The sequence below is a fragment of the Podarcis pityusensis genome (genome assembly GCF_964106645.2).
Source record: "Podarcis pityusensis genome assembly, chromosome: 2".
Taxonomy (NCBI): Eukaryota; Metazoa; Chordata; class Lepidosauria; order Squamata; family Lacertidae; genus Podarcis; species Podarcis pityusensis.
In genome coordinates, this window is record NC_138029.1 from 34,572,035 (window position 1) to 34,592,651 (window position 20,617).

The 20,617-nt window shown below is 43.1% G+C and overlaps 2 protein-coding genes across 4 annotated transcripts in view; one reads left to right on the plus strand and one right to left on the minus strand.

The window, feature by feature from the left end:
* The window catches only part of HID1 (HID1 domain containing), a 45,846-nt gene extending 29,411 nt beyond the window's left edge, over nt 1-16,435 (minus strand). The window contains exons 1-3 of the mRNA XM_080993710.1: nt 16,101-16,435; nt 4,292-4,441; nt 1,232-1,402 (exon numbers count right to left, since the gene is read on the minus strand). Of these exons, the coding sequence (XP_080849836.1) occupies nt 1,232-1,402; nt 4,292-4,441; nt 16,101-16,166 (387 nt within the window). The 5' untranslated portion in view covers nt 16,167-16,435. The remainder of the gene's footprint in view (nt 1-1,231; nt 1,403-4,291; nt 4,442-16,100) is intronic.
* A 2,755-nt stretch (nt 16,436-19,190) lies between these two features.
* CDR2L (cerebellar degeneration related protein 2 like) overlaps nt 19,191-20,617 on the plus strand; it is a 32,725-nt gene continuing 31,298 nt past the window's right edge. Inside the window, exons 1-2 of one of the 3 annotated variants that reach the window (XM_080993911.1) lie at nt 19,191-19,384; nt 19,844-19,994. In XM_080993911.1, the coding sequence (XP_080850037.1) occupies nt 19,916-19,994 (79 nt within the window). In that variant the 5' untranslated portion in view covers nt 19,191-19,384; nt 19,844-19,915. Of the gene's footprint in view, nt 19,995-20,617 lie in introns of all 3 variants that reach the window. The other 2 variants (XM_080993912.1, XM_080993910.1) reach the window with 2 other exon arrangements.

Consider the following 20,617-nt stretch of genomic DNA (forward strand, 5'->3'; position numbering starts at 1 on the left):
GACAGAAGTGGGAAGTTAAGAGACTAGAATGGCATTATAGAAGTCAAAAGCAAAGGATTTTTATTACGCATTCGGGGAAAGTGGGCATAAACAACTCACAAACTGATTGCTTCCAGACAATATTAAGAAGTCCGCCCCACTTGATGTTGCACTGGGGTTAGCCCTCTTCAGTACTTACTGCACATTTTCCAAGTCCCATTTTCTAAAGCCAATGCAGAGAACACATTTCAAGTGTTCAACACAATTTACACGCACCACATCCCTATTCCCACAAACACTTGGGCTGCACACATAGTCTTTGAGGAAAGTAAATTAAGAATGCCACCAGCCATCTCTTCAGGAGAAGGAAATGGGTTTGAATTCAGTCCTTTCACCTCCCCACCCAAGCCAAAAAACTGATTTGTGGGATTTTAATACTATTATTTTTTTGAAGGTTCAAAGCAAGGTTTTGGCATTGGTATACACAGCCGTATACAGCTTGGGACCAGGATAACTTGAAGTTTCTACATCCCAGCTGATCATATATGTATATATGATCATATGTGTTGTTATTGTAAATAACAACAACGCCTGAAACTACTGAGAGTATGTCTGAACCCTGAAAACTATTGTGATCGTGGTGGTTGGCTCTGAATAAGCATGACTTGGAACAAGAGATCAATAGTACAGTCAGTCCTTGCCATTTTTCACTGGCACTGCAGACCAAAATTACTCCTTACCAGGCTATTGCAGATGCTGAGTAAGATGCAAAATTCAGCAACGAAAAGCACCTTACGTTGTCCTTCCGAGGACATCACCAGTCTAGGTTCATTTAATTTTCTTCCCTCCGATCCCATTTATAGATAGAATGAATTTCAAGACAATTCTTCAACACCGGGTATCGTTTTGAGAATGAACAGCTTTCCCTTGAGATGCCCATGGATGAAAAATAGTTTAAAAGATACAGGCATGGACAAAACAAGGTGCCTGCTTTACCAGTCTTTCCATTATGAGCCTCTAGTCCTCCATTAAATATGTTTCAGTGCTTCATTTAAGAAGGTAGAAATGCTGCCAGGATCAGAGCAAACCAAGCAACACAGTCCAGGCATGCCTAGGCCTGGGTGAAGTTTTCCTACCTCTAGATAAATATAATTTAGTAGTTAAAATAAATTAATCATTACACTTTGATTAAGAAGAAGTCCTTCCTCCTTCATCTGTTTGAAAGCAGTAGTACAATTCAATAGATACATACCCCTCCTCGACCTGCTCCGGGAACAGTTGACCAGAAAAAGCCTCTCCAGTCGGGATCCTCAAAGATATAGGGTAGGATGCGGGTCAACAGGCGGCTACAGTTCAGGACAATCTGCTTTTCCTTATCAGAGTGACAGCCACTCTCAGCTCCCTGCACCAGCTTTTCCACTGCCTGGAACAAATAAGGTAAAGCAAATGACAGGAACTGCTGGCATGCAGATACCAATTATTGCCACAGATAATTCAAGTTTTCAAATGGCTTACTGCAGCAGCAGCATTTAATAAATGCATAATTATTGCTAGTGCTGGCCTCTGTTTGAACGTAATAGGTAACATCCAATGTTTCCATCCCATTAGCACAACAGATTTCCATTCGTTTTACAGAACTTGCCCTTCTAGCCCCTTCCCCCACCGAAATTTGCTTTTGGAACAGAGTTTGAGGATGGGGGAGCAGAGGAAAGGGAAATACTTTTGTGAGCATTTAAATCTGATCATGCAATGCTGTGTGTTACCCAATACTGAAATCCATCTGAAAAAGACGTTTTTCTGAGAATGTGATAATTTAGTAAAGGGCGGGGGAGAGAAAGGATTTCAAGACTTAGAAGTATGTAATCAAAATCTTACTTTCTTCCTTGATCTTGAAAAATGACTGAAGGTTCCACAGATGAATATGCTGCTCTATGAGAAGTGCTCTTAACAAGTGCCAAGCATAATGGAAGAGGTGGGAAATATGGATCCAACTGGTCAATAGATTTGTAAAGTGTGGGGAGAGAGCATGCCAGACTTCCAAGATAAATACCTGAGATCAAGTTAATATCACTGTTTTTCAGGAACAAGGTCACTGACTCCAGTATAACCTTACCAGAAGCAGTCCATGCCAGCTTCTATTTTTGCAGTTATTACTTGATATTCCCAGATACATTTTTAGTGGAGGGAGAAAAGCTTTGGTCTGCAGTATGGTATGCATTACTCTTGAAAACGAACTCATATTTGAATTGGAAATGCAGAGTACATTTTGAGGATCAATACGCCACTTCCAGCTCTTGGAGAACTATCAGAAATTGTTTAACATGACTGCTTACATAGTTTGAATAGCATGCATCCAGCCCAGTGATTTGCAAGGTATGTAAAGTTATATTAAATAGAGTGTTCTGCAGGTAAATACTGCATAGCGGACTAGCAATAGTCCAATCTACAAGTACTGGTGGTACAGTAGATACAAATAGGTTCCTTTTTCCTCCATTTACCAAAGAGTAAAAGAAGAGAGAAAACCTCATATATTAAAAGTATTTTCAATGTCTGATGTCTGAAACACTGCTTGTCATTATTTATTCCAGACTAGAGCAGTTGAAATTCCTATTGCTGGATATGGGAGAACTCTCCTGGGATACATCTTAGTGGTATGCAATTCTCATAATGTGCTACTGTGCCACATACATGTACAGAAAAAAGACAGACCTGCTTGCTTATTTTCTATACCTGAAAGCAAGAAACTAAAAATTTGATGCATACCCCCTGTCCAAGACACCCTTGTGCTGTTAAAGTCTTCTCTGTTAGACAGAGAAGTACAAATACTCTGCTATAATGAATAACAAAACCTAAACAAGAAGAGATAAAACCAAAGTCTTTAACAACCGCTTCAACTTATAATGCAAGGGTTTAAACCTGGTATACAAGATGGAATAATACAAAGGGCATTTTTATAAATACTGAACTTGCTCTGGGGCACAATTTTCTGAGGTAGGAAGTGATGTTTGTTTATTTAAGGAATGCATTCCCTGCTTTGCAATATATGTCTTGATATGGCTTGCAATATAGATAGATGATAGATAGATAGATAGATAGATGATAGATAACCACATCAGAAAATGGAAATATTACAGCAACATTCATAGTGCCTGGGCCTCACTTCCTGAAATAAAACTGCTTTAACCTGCAAGATGGTCCTCCTTCAGGAGGCACAAGCAATTTACTAGAAAAGCAAGTTCTAACTTGTTTTCCTTTTCACCAGTTTCTAACTTGTTTTCCTTTTCACCAATATCATTCCCTCATCACTACATCATGTTCAGAACTAGAAAAGCATTTCCAGCAGCATTTTTTTAAGCCTCTGAGCGATCATGTACAAGGAGTTTTTCATTCATGGTAATGATGATGACCTTTTCTTTTCCAAAGCGTTTTAGGGGGAGGCTGGAAGCGCAGCCACTGGTCTTCAGCCAGCCTTTCCATTTCTCTGGAGAAAACCTCTGGGACCATCCAAAGGCACTCTGAGGAAAGTGAGGGAAGGCGGCTAGGTGGCTGAATGCCAAGCACCAAATGTTTAAAAATAGTTCTTAAACCTAATTTAAAAATAAAATAAAAATGGGGAGGGCCAGGGGGTCTTGGTCCAAGGACACCATGAAGCCTGCAGACACCACATGGGGGACTCCAGGCTTAAAAGAACATGAGAGTCCCTATAATGGGATTCAGAGGCACAACTGAGGTCACATCTAGTTTGACCCTTAGGTCTGCTTTCCTGGGGAAGGTTAGAAATATGGTATTCTAAAATTCACCTGGTAAATGTAACTCCTGAGCACACTTAAACTAGCCTGTCTGATCCTTTGATCATATGTATATGTAAGTATCTACAGTTGAAACACATGTGAGCTTTATAACTGGAATTCAGATCCTTGCACTCTTATTCTTGCCTTGCAGGCTACTGCTGTCCAAGACTGATTGCCATAGTTAATCCTGTTGAAGTTTAACTACAGCTTTCATGTTTGCCTACCCTGCAGGGTATTGGTGGTTTGATACTATTTCCTCTTCTGGATTACCATAAACCTGAACTAACAATGAATCTACTGAAGTATCTTTCTATGCCTTGGTGCTAATTTAGGATTGTTTGGAATTATGGAGTCGTTTCAAAAACTGTGCATTCCATGTGATCAGTGGTCTCTACTTAAGAGTGATGGACATCTCAATCTGGATTGATTTACCTTTGGCCAAATGCCCCTCTTTGATTGAGCTAATGTTTGTCTAACTGAATTTCACAGTGGGGGCAATATGGGAAGAATAATGTTTTTACCTTATAACACAAAGTAGCCAAATTTGAAGGAGATTCTTCCCTCACAGCTCTGATTTCTGCAGCAGGAACAAGAGCAAAAACATCTTGGACTGAAGTAGCTGTATCTGCCCAGAATTGGTCCCAGAACGCATCATCTGTTGCTTCTACAGGCTGAAGAGACACAAAGATCAAAGGATTTAATTGATTCAGTATTTTTATGCTGCTTTTTCCAACAGCAAAGTTGAGGTCAAAGCAGCCCACAACAATAAAGATAAGAACACTTCCATCAGTATAATCGTAGCACATCAGTAAGCAAAAGAGGAACAATAAAAAAGACATTGCGTATAAACCCATGCTCCTTCAAAAATAATTTATCAGAAATGACTGCTAAGCACTAGCCCAGTGCCAGCTGACATAACTCCTATAGAAAGGGGTTTTCTCGCCCAATGCAGCAGCACAACCTGAGAAGGCAGATGGGAGTAGTCAGGTGGTCTTTAATGAAAACATACAAAACCTGGAAATGGGAATGACACTTGGGAAAGCTAAGAGCCACAGAAGACTGTTTGGAATGCAGGGAATAGGTTAAAAACACCACCACACAATTATAACCTACATTGGTTTTTGAGTTACTGGTTGAATACTTGATGTGATCACTTTGTTTATCAAGCAGACATTTGAATGAAGTCCATGACCAAGGAACATCCAAAGCCATCCAACCACATCAACCCAATACTACTGACCAGTTGGACAAATGTAAATGCATCATTAATAAAATAACAGAGGATCTTGGAGAGACACAAGTAGGGTGGAAAAACTGAAGGGAAATGATGTAGAGAAGCTGGGAGCAAAAAGGCAAGGACTTAGGGCCAATGGGAAGGGGCAAGAAGCTGTGGTAAGATTCGGCAGGTCTCTATGAAGCTACACCAACATCTCTTGTTCGTTCGTTGCAGCTTTCAAGAAAGATGCTTTGACAGACACTTATTTTAATAGAAACCAATGCATGTATGGGAACAGAGCTATATACACAGGCAGAGTAACACACAGCATTCTGGACATGGGTGCACATCTACATGCATATAGTTTATGATACAGGCAACCACAAAAGTCATACTGAGCAGACTTGACTATTTTGTGCCAACATAAACTGTCACTCTAAGAATACTTAAGTGTACCAAGTGAAGAAGGTTTTCTCTCTTAATAAAGGAAATAAATTTCAGTCATTACAGGCTCACTGAATACTACTCAGCAGGACAAGTCAAGACATCGGGTAGAATGAATATTCTATCGTGATCTTGTGTAACTGACATAGTAAAAGCTCCAAAAGCAAACAGCAGTTCTTGCCTAATAGCAAGTTATTCAGGGCATTCGGCAATTTCAAATTGTGTTTGGAAAGGGTGAGGAGAGGAAAGATGACTGCTTGTTTAAACAAAGACAATTTCCTGGCTTCCAATTTCCTGGCTTTACAGCAGATAAAGGCATCCAATGCCTACATTGTTAAAGAACAGTTTAAAAAGCAAGTGAGAGTGAGAAACTTTGTCATGCCTGATAAATAACTGGCTGTGATGAAGGAGCACCACCTGAGCTATTGATAGGTAACATGTCACTAAAACATAAAGACCAGAAAGCTGAAGCAGGTAAGCAAAGCATAAACTAGTAGAGCAGGTTTGTTCTGTAGTGGTTATATATTCCCATGAGATACTAATGTCAACTACCTCCCTGTCACCATCCTTAACATCCATAAAATGAGCCCCTTTGCATTCTCTAAAAGTAGGCACTTAATCACAGGTGATTGCCTTAATGCAGAAAGTATTTGCATGTTAACCAATGGGCAACACAGCAAGTCTGCATTCGGCTCCTTCTCAGTGAGGAAAGAGGAAAAGAGAGTGAACAATCAGAAATAAATTCGGCAGGAAAGCATATTCATAGCACTGAACTACTGAGAATCAGGAATTTTAGTGGATTGTGTGCACAGGTGTAAAATGCAGTTACACTGACATTCAGAATGATATAGCAGAGTATTTAGGTAAAGAAGTGGCCCCTGACCTGATCAGAGTAACAACTAACCAGAATAAATAGGATTGGTATAACAGGGGTGCAGTGTATTATGCAACTCAAACACATCCATTACCTTGAAAAATATTCAAGTTACCACACTCTTTTCAACATGGTCCTGGGACAAACTAATGAGCAAATCACCCACAATGCAGATGGATTAAAAATGTGACATTTAAAAATGTGATATAAAAATGTGCATTATGCTGGATATGAAAAGGCAAGAAGAATGCAAAACTTACTGGAAGGAATATCAAATATAGTGTATTAGAATAGTAGACACAGCACTCATCAAAGAAGTGTCAGCCTTGCCTCTTCCCTAAGCTCCACCCCCTTGTAGTATCCTCTCCCACATCCTTAGGATGATGTCTGCCCTACAAAATCCCCTTCCCAACTCCCAGAACAGCCACTTTATGTGAAAGGGTGGCCATTTTGTGTATGCACCCCAATCAGTATTTTCAAGGTAGGTTGTGATCTATCCATGTTGGATTGGGGCGGGGGGGGGGGATTATACGAGCACTGGCCCCTTGCTATTAGCTGATATACTTTCCAGCCATTGAATTGTGTTAAGATGAACCCCCACCCCTCAACAAAATTTCCTCTGCAAGCTTATCTAGCCAGATGGCCACGAGGAAGCCAGAGAAGGAAGTACAGTACTATATGGTCTCAAGGCAATGATTCACCAGGGACTCTGCTGAGAAGGTTATGCGCTGGAAGAGTGTTTATTTACATGAGGAGGGTGGGGAGAATTCAGTGCTGTGCACCCATTTATCCCACCACATAATATTAATTTCCTTTTATTTCCCCCACTAAGAACCACGAAAATGTAAGGATCCCTGTAGTAGATTAAAAAACCATATTGAATGTTACATTTGTAAATAATGTAAAACAAAAGTATGGAACATAAAATTAAAAAACCCAGTTTGATTCCAGATCTACCCTCTGTTTCACTGGAATGCAGTGTTTCCGGAAATACTGGATATCGTTCAGGGAATTAGGCAGAATGTCCTGGTCAGATGACTGCCAAGGGAAGGGGCCACTTCAGCAGAAGAGGCAGGTGTTCTACCTTACACTGAACAGTTTCCTGGCTGAAAAAACAGCAAGATTTTGCATTACAGAATCTCTCCCCGGGCATAACTATTTGATCTATTTATTATAGTAAACTGTTTCAATGATACTTCTTCAAATATCATGAGTATGTTTGATCCAATACTCTTTGTACAAAGCATGGGACAAGTTGGGGGCAGGGCAGAAAATACTTGAGAACTATGCTTTTAGGTCACCTCCAAAATAAGCAGAGCCCAACAAAATTACCTTAAGCTGCTACCAGACTGATGTTTAGCTGTGCCATCCTTGATATGCCAAAATGTTTCTACCACTTCCATTAGAATTAAAATGTATATTGAAATACAAAGGCATTGCAGACAAAGATATCTGAACATAACATAACCACGTGCTACAGACATGCTGTGATATGTCTGCAAGTCTAAGAGGACCAAGGGTATTATTGTTACCATAAAGCACCAATGCTGCAGCAAGCAAAGGCTCTAGCAGCTCAGCCAGCTGCTTGTGGCTGGAAAGCCAGACAGGATGTTTGTGACTGTTGCCATGGGAACAAAGGGGCAGTCCATTCTGTACTGAGCACCGGATGTTAGCTCAGTGTGTGTGTGTCATATGACCCGTACTGGATGTACTTGGGAGGAGTTTTTTCTTCTTGCTGTTGTTGAGTGCAGACATGATTCTCTGTACTGATGTAAGAGGCAGAAATAAATGATGTAAATAGTTTTCTGTCTGCTTCTTTCCCCTCCCTGGGGACACCAAAGGGGAGAGAGGAAGAACGGTGTGTTCCTCTCATACATCTGAGAAGAATCGCCGGACCTCGCCTGCTTATCAGCAGAGGTTGGGAGACGCGGGGAGGTCGACAGGAATATCTGCCGGTGCCTACGCTGTGGCACATTCCTCTGACCCAGGCAGAATTCCAAGAGTGGCAGCCTTCGGATGGTTGCGATCCATCGAACATCTGCATGAGAGGCTGGTGCATTGTCCTCCTCTGCTCCAAGGAGGAAGGCAAGCGTCTGAAAGATGCCAGAGGCTCCACAGACAGCTGGTGGAAAGAAGAGGTGTTTTCCAGAGCAACAAAGTTCAAGGTATGCTGCATTTCGGGCTAAAAGTGTGAACGCAGGAAGATTAATTCCCTGGTTCACGGAGCTGCGTTTCAAAGAAAACAAAAGCTCCGGAGGAAGAGGCCTGCAGCTTGAAGGCTGAAGCCTGCATTCCACAAATTTTTGTGGTAGATAAGATGTCCCATTGAAATGCATTGTTGCTAGGTAACGGTCCTGGAAAGTTACTGGCAAAGGGGCTGGACTCTGAGTGTGAGCCTGGGAAAGCGAAACAAAATCAGAGAATGTTTCGGCTACAAGGTTTACGAGCTCTTGGAAGGGACTTTTCAATAGCAGCCTGAGTTTAGCTGCCAGGTGCAAAGAGCGTAAACAATTTGCAGTTTGCTGCGTGAGAAAGAAAAAAACAGCTGTTGGATTTTGCAGCTTGTTTGGAGGTGAGAGAGGCTTGGCTTCAAAATGGATGCCAAGAAAGGGGGAGGTTTGCCTTGCCCTCCTCCCTTAGCCAATGACAATTATTCATCTTGGTCTGTAAAGATGAAGGCCCTGCTGCAGAATCAGAGGCTTTTTGATGTAATTGAAAACCCCATCCCTGCAGCACCAACCAGAGGTTGGGAGTCACAGAATGTAAGGGCCAGGACTGCTATAATTCTGTGTGTCTCAGATGATCAGTTGGTGCATGTTCAGCATTTAGAAAATGCGAAAGAGGTATGGGACACGCTGCGTACAACGCATCAGAGAGATGCTGGTTCATCAGCGTTGCTGTATTTTGAGAAATTGACCAATCTGAGACTTGCGCCTGATGGAGATGTTCAAGCGCACCTGACAGAAATGAAGTTTCTGCGTCAACAGATGGTGGAACGCAATTTCCGTCTTCAGGAGGAAGTGTTTTGCTTCATGATGATAAACAGCCTTAGCCGCACCTACAAGGTTGTTGCCAGTCAGCTTGGTTCCCTACCGGCCGCGCAGCTGACCGCGGAGAGAGTTTGTGCTGTGGTCCTGAATGAACACGACAGACTTGCTGCACTGGAAGAAAAAGACAGGGGGAGGGAAGAACAGAGTTCTAATTCCCCCACTGCTGATGCTACTGGAGAGCATGGTGTAGCATTGAGTGCTGTCCGATGCTACAATTGTGGACAGACTGGGCATCTACAGCGAAACTGTAAGAAGCCGCGCCAGTCAAGAGGAGCAAAGAGCAGCTCTACGAAGCCTCAGGCGTCAGGCAAAAGCCGTACCAAGTGCCAGGTGAAACCTGCAAAGGCTATGATGGCGAAAGGAACCACGCCAGATGTTGGGAACTCGTTCATAATTGACACGGGCGCAACGGTTCACATGTGCCCGCACAGAGGACTGTTTTCGACGTTGAAGAAGCAAAGCTTCACTGTGAAACAGGCCAACGGTCAGGAGTTGGAAGCGACTGGAATTGGGACTGTGTATCTTGAAAGTCTGAACTTGACTATAAGCAATGTTTACCTGGTTCCAGAACTGAAATTTAATCTGCTGAGCGTGTCGCAGATTGCAAAGAAAGGACTGAAACTGTCCTATGATGCTAAAAGCTGCAAGATCTACAAAGATGGAGAACTGTTTCTTACTGCCAAAGAGAAAGATGGACTGTATTTGTTGACTTTTGATCAAAGTGATTACATGAAATGTAATTCTTCTGTGTCTAACGAAATCTCTCTTGCAGGTGTGACCAGTGTGAGCACCAGGAAGGTGACTAAGACCAAGAAGGTCGACAGAGCATTTCAGCGGGTGTATGCTGATGTGATTGGTCCTCTAGAACCATCTAGAGGCGATGCACGATATTACCTTTTGTGTGTGGATTGTTTCACAAATTATTCTTGGGTTTATATGATGGAGAAACCGCAAGAAACTTTAGAAAAGTTTCAGGAGTTTTGTGACAAGGTTAAAAGTATGCATGATGCTAACATTGATTGTCTTTTCACAGATGAGAAGCAAATTTTTCTGTTACAGAAGTTTCAGAAGTTCCTGGATGGAAAAGGGATAGACCACAAAGTTGCAGTTTCGCAAGAAGCGTGGAACAGGGGGGTCTGTGTGAGAGTGAACAAAGAATTGCAAAAGGGAATGAATGCGCAATTGCTGAGTTCACATTTGCCACATGAATATTGGGCCGAATCGCTAGCGTCCTATCTTCATGTGTGGTTGAGAAAAGTCTCAACAGAGTTGGGATGTTCTCCTTTTGAGAAGCTGTTCAACAGAAAACCTTCTGTTGCCTATTTCAAGGTTTTCGGGTCTCATGTGAGAACAGAAGCTCCAGGTGGAGTAAAGAATGCCAGAGGCATTTTCGTAGGTTATGAAAAGGGTCTCTACAGAGTAATTTTGTCTGAATCTGGTCAGGTGATTCTCACAAAGTTCCTAGAGAGTGCTCCAAAGCAAGAGCGGATAGTACAAACATTTCCCACAGGTGGCAATTCAGATGATGATGATGATTTTTCTGATGTCACAGATTACAGTGGTACTGATGATGATGACAGCGATAGCTCAGACAGCTCAGTTGTCACAGTCATTGAAAGGAAATCTCACATAATGACTAGACCCTCAGAAGAGGAGGATGAACCATTGATTAAGCTTAGTACTGGTTCTCCAGAGAGTTCAGAGGCTGAACCAGAAAGCAGAGAAGAGCAGCAACTTTTACGTAGGTCTGAGAGAGCAACGAAGGGTGTACCACCCAAGAGGTATTCAAAGGAGTTTGCTAACCTTGCATATGTTGCTATTGTAAACGACCAAGGACAGATTGAAGCTGTGTCTGAGTCAGAGACAAAGGCACAACAGAGAGTTGTTAACCGAGGTAATGCGAAGTCACACAACCAGAGAGGTACATTGGTTAAACCAGTGGCGGGTAGTTCCAAGGGTGGAACTGAAACAACAGGGGAATGTTATAAATATAACAACTGTTTGTTTTCTTCTCTGGATGACGCTTTGCTCGCAGCACACATTGATACTTTAGGGGGAGTATGTTACCATAAAGCACCAATGCTGCAGCAAGCAAAGGCTCTAGCAGCTCAGCCAGCTGCTTGTGGCTGGAAAGCCAGACAGGATGTTTGTGACTGTTGCCATGGGAACAAAGGGGCAGTCCATTCTGTACTGAGCACCGGATGTTAGCTCAGTGTGTGTGTGTCATATGACCCGTACTGGATGTACTTGGGAGGAGTTTTTTCTTCTTGCTGTTGTTGAGTGCAGACATGATTCTCTGTACTGATGTAAGAGGCAGAAATAAATGATGTAAATAGTTTTCTGTCTGCTTCTTTCCCCTCCCTGGGGACACCAAAGGGGAGAGAGGAAGAACGGTGTGTTCCTCTCATACATCTGAGAAGAATCGCCGGACCTCGCCTGCTTATCAGCAGAGGTTGGGAGACGCGGGGAGGTCGACAGGAATATCTGCCGGTGCCTACGCTGTGGCACATTCCTCTGACCCAGGCAGAATTCCAACAATTATAAGTGAGCTCATTTTCAAAAGTAACTATTACCAGCGATGCTTTTATGGCAAGGGGGTGGGTGTGAAACCTCCCACTATCACCCCCACTACAAATGTAGCCAAGGAACACAGCTCTTATCATGCGCCAGAGAATCAACAGTTACAACCAATTGATCTCAAATCTCCATAAGTTAAATTCTAATAGGATATATAGGAAACACAATTATCTTATTACAGTGTAATGCTTTAATATTTGTAAGTATTGTAAGTACCGCTGAGTAAGGCAGGCCCACTGAGTTCAAGGGAACTTACTTCCAAGTAAACAGGTACATGATTGCTGCCTTAGTTGAGTATTTGAGGAAAGGGGTTAGAGCCAGGAAACATAGCTGAGGTTTAAAGTAATTGCTATAAAATAAAGCAAGAGATTTAATCCAACCCCTCCAGGCATAATCCACCTCAGACCTAGAGAAAGTGAATGTGTGTATCAAGTGGTGTGTTGCGCATTTTAGTTCTGTCTTAACAGCTTTGCTTTAACTTGAGAGAAATGAAAGGAGCTACTTAAATTCCAGTGGACCTGATAATTTCCAGAGAATCAAGAGCTCTGCACAAGATTCCTGAGGAAACAGGATACATCTGCAGAAACAAGAGAATAGCGCTACCCTTTGAAACAGGAAAAGGCAACAACACACTCTTCCAAATGCAGAATTTTGGACTTATATGGGAAATCTGGGTTCAAATCCTTGCTGAAGTTGGTGGTCTTGATAAAATCACCGTCTCCTAGCCTACTTATAAGTTTGGTGCAATAATAAGATGCTTTGTAACTGCCCAGAGCCCTTTATGAGGGGAAACAACCTAGAGCTGTATAAAAAGGAAAGGAGATCCTATGCATGCACCTGCAAGGTAAGACAGGTATACAAATTAGCCCGCTGAATTGTACTTAATGTTGTCAAGCAAGAAAGCCTAGTTTGACCGTAGCTGCCCAAATAACTTTTGCTTCTCGTGTCTAAGGCCAGTTGCCTTGCTGAGTTCAAATGCCTAAAATTAATGCCTCTCTATTTGCTAATCCTACCCATCAGTAAAGGAGATGGTAGGAAGAAGGAAGGCATGCGATAAAAAAACAACAACTATCATTTTCTCTGGAGAAAGTATTCCAGTTGCAATATAAAAAGCAATCCATCAACACTGACAGAATGCAATGGCAGGCAGCATATTTTCACCAAACAGAGTATGGAAAAGAGCACTGCTTATTTGCAATTTGTACAAATTACATTAACATAGTAAAGACACCAGTCCCCAGGTTACAGACGCACATAACCTTTCATACTGGTCACTTTTCAGGCTTTTTGAAAATTATCTCATTAGAAAACATAGACTACAGAAACTATCCATGTGCACCAAGTCCAGTTGGTTCAGATCTGCAGCCTGGCATTCATAAAAAGAAATTTGAAATAGGATTTATTAGGTTACACAAGGATGTGTTGTGTGTATATATAGTCTTTATGATCATTTTTTGTCAGTCTGTACAATAGTATGACCGGCGCATTTATGGTATAGTTTTCATTTTGACAAAACAGTCAAAAGCAACAACATCAAACTTCAATTCACCTATCCCTGACTGATATGAAGGATCTATGTTTTTTTATAATGGTGTAATAAACAGCAGCACCAAAATGCTACATACAGGATGCGGCTGATAAGGCAGTGCTATATCTTACACAGATATTTTGGTGACTAGCCACAAGAAGGCCTAGTCATACATACTGCACCTGCAGGTACTGTAGTGCCCTTCTCAAGTATGTAAATATGGGTGTTCCATCTCCTCCACCCACCTTTCCTCATGGCACAATCTCCCCAGTACTGCTATGGAGGCTTTTAACAAACCAAGCTAGGAACACCAAACGTTCACTTTTATAAAAGGAATGAACTTGTAAAGTCAACAAATAAAACAACAACAACTCCTATTTCCTTGCTGTGTATTAGCACTATGCTCAGACTGTGAAACCCAATGAGACATTATATTTATAGGAGTAAGACTCACTGAATTTAACCGAGCTTATTTCTAAGTGTAGATGTCAAAAATTGCAAAGATACTCTCTTTGTACACACACAGCAGTTTTTAATTTTTCCTTTACTCAACTGAAGGACACCACATTAGCACTAAAAGAAAAAAAATTACATAATATTATATTAAACCTAAAGTATTGATTTATATTTTACCATTATCTTTCGTTCAATATATTTGTCTCAACCTCAAGCTGGCTTACAGATTTTACAAATGTAATTATTATTTAGTGATGGGACAAGGAATGTGGGACTAGGCACAGGAAAACCTAGTCATGCATACTGTACCTGCAGGTACAAATCAAATTATTTGGTGATGGGACAAGGAATGTGGGACTCTCAGGATCCCTAACGGGTGCCCTTACTAGCATTCTTTTCTCCTTTGTTGGAACCTGTAGAAAAGGAACCAACAGAAAAGAAAGTTAACTTTTTCCTCATATCATGAGATCTGAACATATAATGCCTGACTCTGAAGGTCTATTTGTCCCTCCTTTCATCATAAACTCCATACAGCTAAAATGTCACCATGACTCTGCTGCAAGCAGGCCTTCCACTGCCACATTGCAGCAAATCAAAATAAGTCTGGAAAATCCATGTCACCAGAGCTTCAAAATATCTCTTACTTTTACATATCTGCAGGTCCAAGTACTAGGATACTTACACTGACAATCCTAAGCAGCATTGTTATATGCCAACTAAGGGAGGTGTGTGGTTTTTTTACAGCCTCTCTGCATTCTCACACTGTAGCTGTCTCTAACCATGGTTACTAGAGTCCTATGCTTTTCTTGCTGGAGATGGCAAAAATTCACCAGCTGTTGCATTTTGGCCACCACGCAACAAGCAGGGTAAAGAGAAGAATTTTGCTGAATATATTTGTTGATAATCTTCCTCTAGCTGTAACTTTCACCCTTCAAGTACAAATAAAAGGTCTCAAGGCCCTTCCTGTCTCTTGTCAATAAGCACCACCTCACGTAGCCCAACCTGTCTGATGTTTCTAAAGTTGCGACAGCTGCTGCACTTTCCAGTACTCACTCAACTATTTGCCTGCAGGCTACCAGTTCATTACCTCTTCTCTCCGTAACAACATTTTTTGTACCCATGCACCTGACTTAAAATTTAAGGGCAAGCAAACAAAAGGCATAACCTGATTAGCTGAACACCATATGCTGTGTAACCACTAATTCCCCAAGCTTCGCTGAAAGGGTAAAAGAAAGTTACGCATCAAGGATGTGTGTATCCAAATGATTTGATTCAGTTACCCAATGCTATGAAATAGATGCATATAGGTCAACAAAACAATTCAGCATTTTGCAAACAGGCACAGCCTCGAGCCTTGGTCCTAATCGTGCTCATTTTTTACTCCAATTGTGATTACTTTACTACATTCTGTAACTGGGGTCTACCATCTGGCCTGACCACATCATATTGCTAGACTGCACCTTTCCAACTTTCTCCTATGCACCCTACTCTTCTCTTCAGGCCTTCTGCTCCAGTGAGGCCTTCTCCGACTGTTAGGCCCAAATCCTTGAGGCAGCCCACCTCTGTCAGCCTCTATTCAAGAACATATGGAGCTGTGGGCACCGCAGGTTTTACTTGGCTGCCTTGCGTATGTGAGAGGCCAAGTTTAATCCTGTGGGTTGTGGAGATAACACACGGATAAGAAAGGGGGGCAATACAAAGAAAGGCATGGCAGCAAGCAAAAGGTTTGCAGCACAGCAATGTCTGTGAAGATAAATTGACTTAAGACCCACTTTGCAGAGGGCTCGCAAACCCAGCACTTTTTAGGTGCCTGTATGCATCTCACAAGGTCCATCCCCAGGATGGTGGGCTTACCCCACGTCAACACCCACCAGAGGGAGAAAAGGGGGGTGGATCTTCAAGCCTCAGAAGCTTCCCTGTTGGATCCTGTCAAACCCCAGCTCCACGGCTTCTCCCTGGATCAATGTCCCTGCCCAGGAAGAAGACCCTTTGCCCATCAAAACCCCACCCCCACAACCAACCACCTCGAAAGGCCTTTCCTTCAAGCCCCGTGCACGCCTCTCCTCCTCGCCTGCCGGAGGAGTGAGCCAGCCTCGCCGCCGATGCCTTTGATTTAAGGGGTGCTTCTCTCCCGCGCAGGCCGGCCCTGCTCAGGTGCGCTTCTCCCCCCCCCCCCCCGCCTCACCTGCGTCTTGGTGGTGAGCTGGATCACCGCCTTCCTGAAGTTGAGCTTGGAGTCGGCGTTGCCCATCCTCCTCCCGCGCCCGGATCCGGGTCCGCTACCTGCTCACTCCCTGCGGCGGGCCAGAGCGAGCCGCCGCCTCCTCCTCCCTCGTCGCTCGTCACCGCTAACAGCCCTCCTCTCCTTCTCCACCTCTTCCTCTCCTCGGCGCTGCGGGCTCCATCCCGGCGGCTTCGCTCACCTGCTTCCCTGGCGGCGGCGGAGGCTGCTACTCTCTCCCTCCCTCCCTGTCAAAGGGAGCCGCGCAGCAGCTGATGCTGTTGCTGGTCCTGATCCCGCCTCCCCTCGTCAGAGAGAGGCGGCTCCTCCTCGCGCCTCCCTCCGTCCCCGGCAGCAGCCGCCCCCTTTCCCTGATCGGGAAAAGCCACGCTAAGCCCGCCTCCCTCTCTTCCATCAGCATCGCCTCTCTGGTCCTTAGGCACGCACGCATCATGCATCCCTCCATCTTCTCCATGGGCAAAAAGGCCTTTCTGCTCAGTTGCGGTGACGCCGCCTTCGCACGGCTCCACACTAAAAACATAACCTCTCGGTTTTCCTCCAATTCTGCCTGAAGCGCAGACCGCTCCCTCGCCCCGCCTGCGTCTCATTGCTGCCTCCACCATTTCCCGCGCTCCTGCCTCATGCACACCCCAGGGTTATTTTCCCCCCTTATACCGCCTTGCGGCTCAGTTCTATATTTGTTTTCACACTGTGTTGAGGAGGGCTTCCTCCCCTTAAATGTGTATAAGATTGGAGCCCTACAGTACATCTTCTTCTTAATTATTATCCCAGTGTATCTCATAACTGGTTTTTTGGTCCCTCACACAGAAGAGTCCTATATATATGCATTCACCCTTTCCCCACTTGTTCAACCTATTTATCTACTACATATTTATGTTCCACTATTAATTTATCTGGTCCATCCTCCACTCCCTTCCAAACTTTAAATGGCAAGATTAGCCCGAGAGATGTTGGTATGCATAAAATTGCACCCAACCATCCTATGTTCTGGCAACATAGGCAAAAAGTACACATCCATATTTTTAACAGTGTGCACACAAAGAATACTGTGCATGCAAAAAGTCTGAAGTTCAAATTCTGGCATATCCAAATATGGCTGGGAATTTAGAGAAGGCACTTGTCTGAAACTGGAGAGCTGTCCAAACCCTTTGCACACATCAGATACATTTCAGGGCCTTGGGTTATTTTGTGGAACATAAAGGTATGGTCATACATATAAGAATACTTTTTAAACATAGCTGTACAAATATAAGGAACAGTTTAAGAGATGATTAGCACACTGTCTCAAATTTGCTACCCAAGTCAACTGCCACAGTTTGCTTCAGAATACGGCCAGACCTTTAAAATAGTTCCTTCTGCTCTTTTCCTGTCTTAAAGTATATATGTGGCTGGTGAGGGAATTTGAATTGTCCTCATTAATGACTTTGTGTATAAACCAAGTGTGGTAGCTACTCTTCTTTTGCCATAATAAAAATTGACAAGATATATATTTTCACACACATCCTTCTTAATTTCTACTTTATTCAGTTGCCAGCATTCATCTTTCCTTCTCCCTTCTGTATCACCCACCACTTATATGTTATCTATATTGTAGGCTCATAAATGAAGAGTCCTGCTAAATCAAACCAGAAGCCCATCTAGCCCAGCATCTCGTTCTCACAGTGGTCAACCAGATGCCAATGAGGGCAACAGTACTCTTACCACTTGTAATGCCCAACAATGTATATTCAGAATCACACTGCCTCTGATACTAAAGGCAGTATGTAGCTATCATGGCTGGTAGCCACTGATAACCTTGTCACCCATGAATCAGTCTAAAATCATTTGTAAGTCATCTTGTTGTAGATAATTCCATAGTTTAACCAGGCACCTTATGAAGAAGTATTTCATTTTGTCTTTCTGAATCTTCCAAAATTCAGGTTAATTGGATGGGCTCTGGTTCTTGTTTTATGAGCAAGGGAGAAAATTTTATCCACTTTCTACACATGAAGGATAATTTTGTAAATATCTGTCATTTCATCTACTTATGTGCCTTTTTTCTAAACTAAAAAGCTTAACATATTGATTCCCCCCCATTGGGGAATTACTCCAACCACTCAATCTTTTTGGTTGCCCTTTTTGGAACTTCTTTTGCAGTATATCAAAAAATATCCTTCTTGGGGTGTGGCGTTATTCAAAGTGCAGCCGGATTTGTATAACGGCATATTAGCAATTTCATTTTTAATTCCTTTTCCTAATAATCCCTCACATGAGGTGGGTTTTTGTTGTTGTTGTTTTTTTTTTAACAGTTGCCGCACTTAGGTCAACATCTTCATCAAGCTATTTGCAGAATTGGGCCTATAGCTAATGCTTGATTTCTAAGAGGAACCGGGTGAGCTTTCTCCTAACGCAGGTGTGTGAGGGCTGATCGAGAAAAGACACTCAGCGCATGCTCAAGGACACTATTTTTTCATTAAAGAAAACTAGATTCTGAACCAAGCCCTGGGGAAGGGTGGCACATCAAATTAAGTTCTTTTGCCAGTAGTTGATATGGAATCACCAGCACCCCTCCATCAAATTCAGATGCCTACCCCTGTTCCAAGCTTTCCTACTCTGTCCTCCACTAGGAAGACTATTTGCCACCTCCTATTGCAAGAACAATCTTGTCTCCCATGTATTTTAATTAATAAGAGACATGGAATCAGATCCCCCCCCCCCCCCAGTTTATTGCAGCGAGAGCAAGGATTTTCCAAAGGAACAATGGCAAGGAATAATGCCAGCATAAGCTGTCGTGAAAACATTCATCGCTGGCTCTTACCCAACACACACATCCCCAGCGCGCAAAATAAAAGCTGTGCAGGATGCCGTAGTAAAAAGGACCTCCCACTTATGTGCAGATTCACAGATTTAGGTTTTGTTTTGCTTTTTGACTGGCACCTTCCACGACTCCGCCCCTAGCTCTCTACATCCTGGAGGAATGCAAGCCTCAAATCCGCCTAGCAGCTAAAATGCATCTGGAATTCCTCTGATGAGAAGGATCGGGCGGGTAAAAAAAAAAAAAAGGAAAAGGAGGGAGGTCTGCTCTCCCTCTCCCTCCTCCCCTCCTCCCGCGCCCATGTCTTTTGCATGGAATTTTTTTTGCAGCAGTTCCATGCTAGAGGTCTCCACCGAGCTGCACAAATAGGAACTGGCTGCATCGGAAGGTTGCTCTTTCTTTTGTGCATCATCACCCAGCGAAGTCGGCGCAAGTAGGAGAGCCTTTGCAGTCTTCAGGTTCTGGTTCCCGTCCGTAACAAAGACTTAATAATCTCTCCGCCCCCAGCCTGAAAGCAAGATTTTGGCGTGGAGGACAAGAAAAAGGCCGGGGAAATCCGTCCGCCACGTCTTCTCTGCTCTCGCTCCCTCGCCAAAGGGCTGATGGAGAGAGAAGGAAGGAAGGTGATGCAGAGATAGAGGGAGAGAGAGAGAGAGAGCTCGATGCGTGCTACTACTGCAGCAGCAGCACTGATCACAATAGCACATCTGCAAAGCCATTGTCCCAACCTTACGTCTGCGCAGGATCAGACCTACTGGCCGATTCCCAGCCTTAAAGCCTGGCGACTGGATCCTGCCTTCATCAGCTTGGGTCTTTGGGAGAAGATCCCCTCTGCTCCCCCTCCCCCAGCTCCGGTCTTTTCTCACCCTTGATTGTATATATCTTTCTGCAGTATCCTCTTTGAGAGCTCAGCCTCTCTCTGCTTTACTGCTCTGTTTTGGATGTTTCCGGAGTAGGAGAGCTAATGCTGAGCGCCGACAGGATGGAAGAGTTTCAAAGCGAGGAAGAGGAACCCTGGTACGACCAACAGGACTTGGAGCAAGGTAAGGAAACGTATAAAAAAACCAAACACTATAGCACCAAAGCCATGACGATCTTCACACAAGGAAAAGGGAATGACCTAGCAGAACGGGATAGGGACACAGAAGCAAATAGGCTGGAAAACGCTTCCTAATCCAACTTCTGAAACGCCATTCTCTCCCCGCCTTCAATACCTGAAAGACTGCACCATCTCTCAGGGGAGCTAAACCATCGAATTGTAAATTTAATATTTCACCGTACATCAATGGGGAACTCTTTAAGTTAAAAGGCCTCTGTAGACCCAGGGAAAGATGCATACATTTTGCCCCAAGTTATCCAAATGGGAAAAATACGTCATCATGTCATTAGTGTTAGTGGTGTTAGACCTCTGCAAAACTGGTCACAGCACTTGATTTGAGTCCAACTATTTAGCTGTTAATGCTAGTTTATATTAGATTAAGTCATGTTGGTTACAGACAATTGTAAATCAGTAAGAACTGACTTGTACGGAAATGGGAGAGAGATATAATGAGAATGGAGAAAGTTTTCAGTTGCAAACAACCAAAAGTAAGTGAATCATATTATTTTTTTTGAAAGATAGAAATTTGTTTTGTACGTTTCTTTTTAAATGAGCAGCCACAAATTT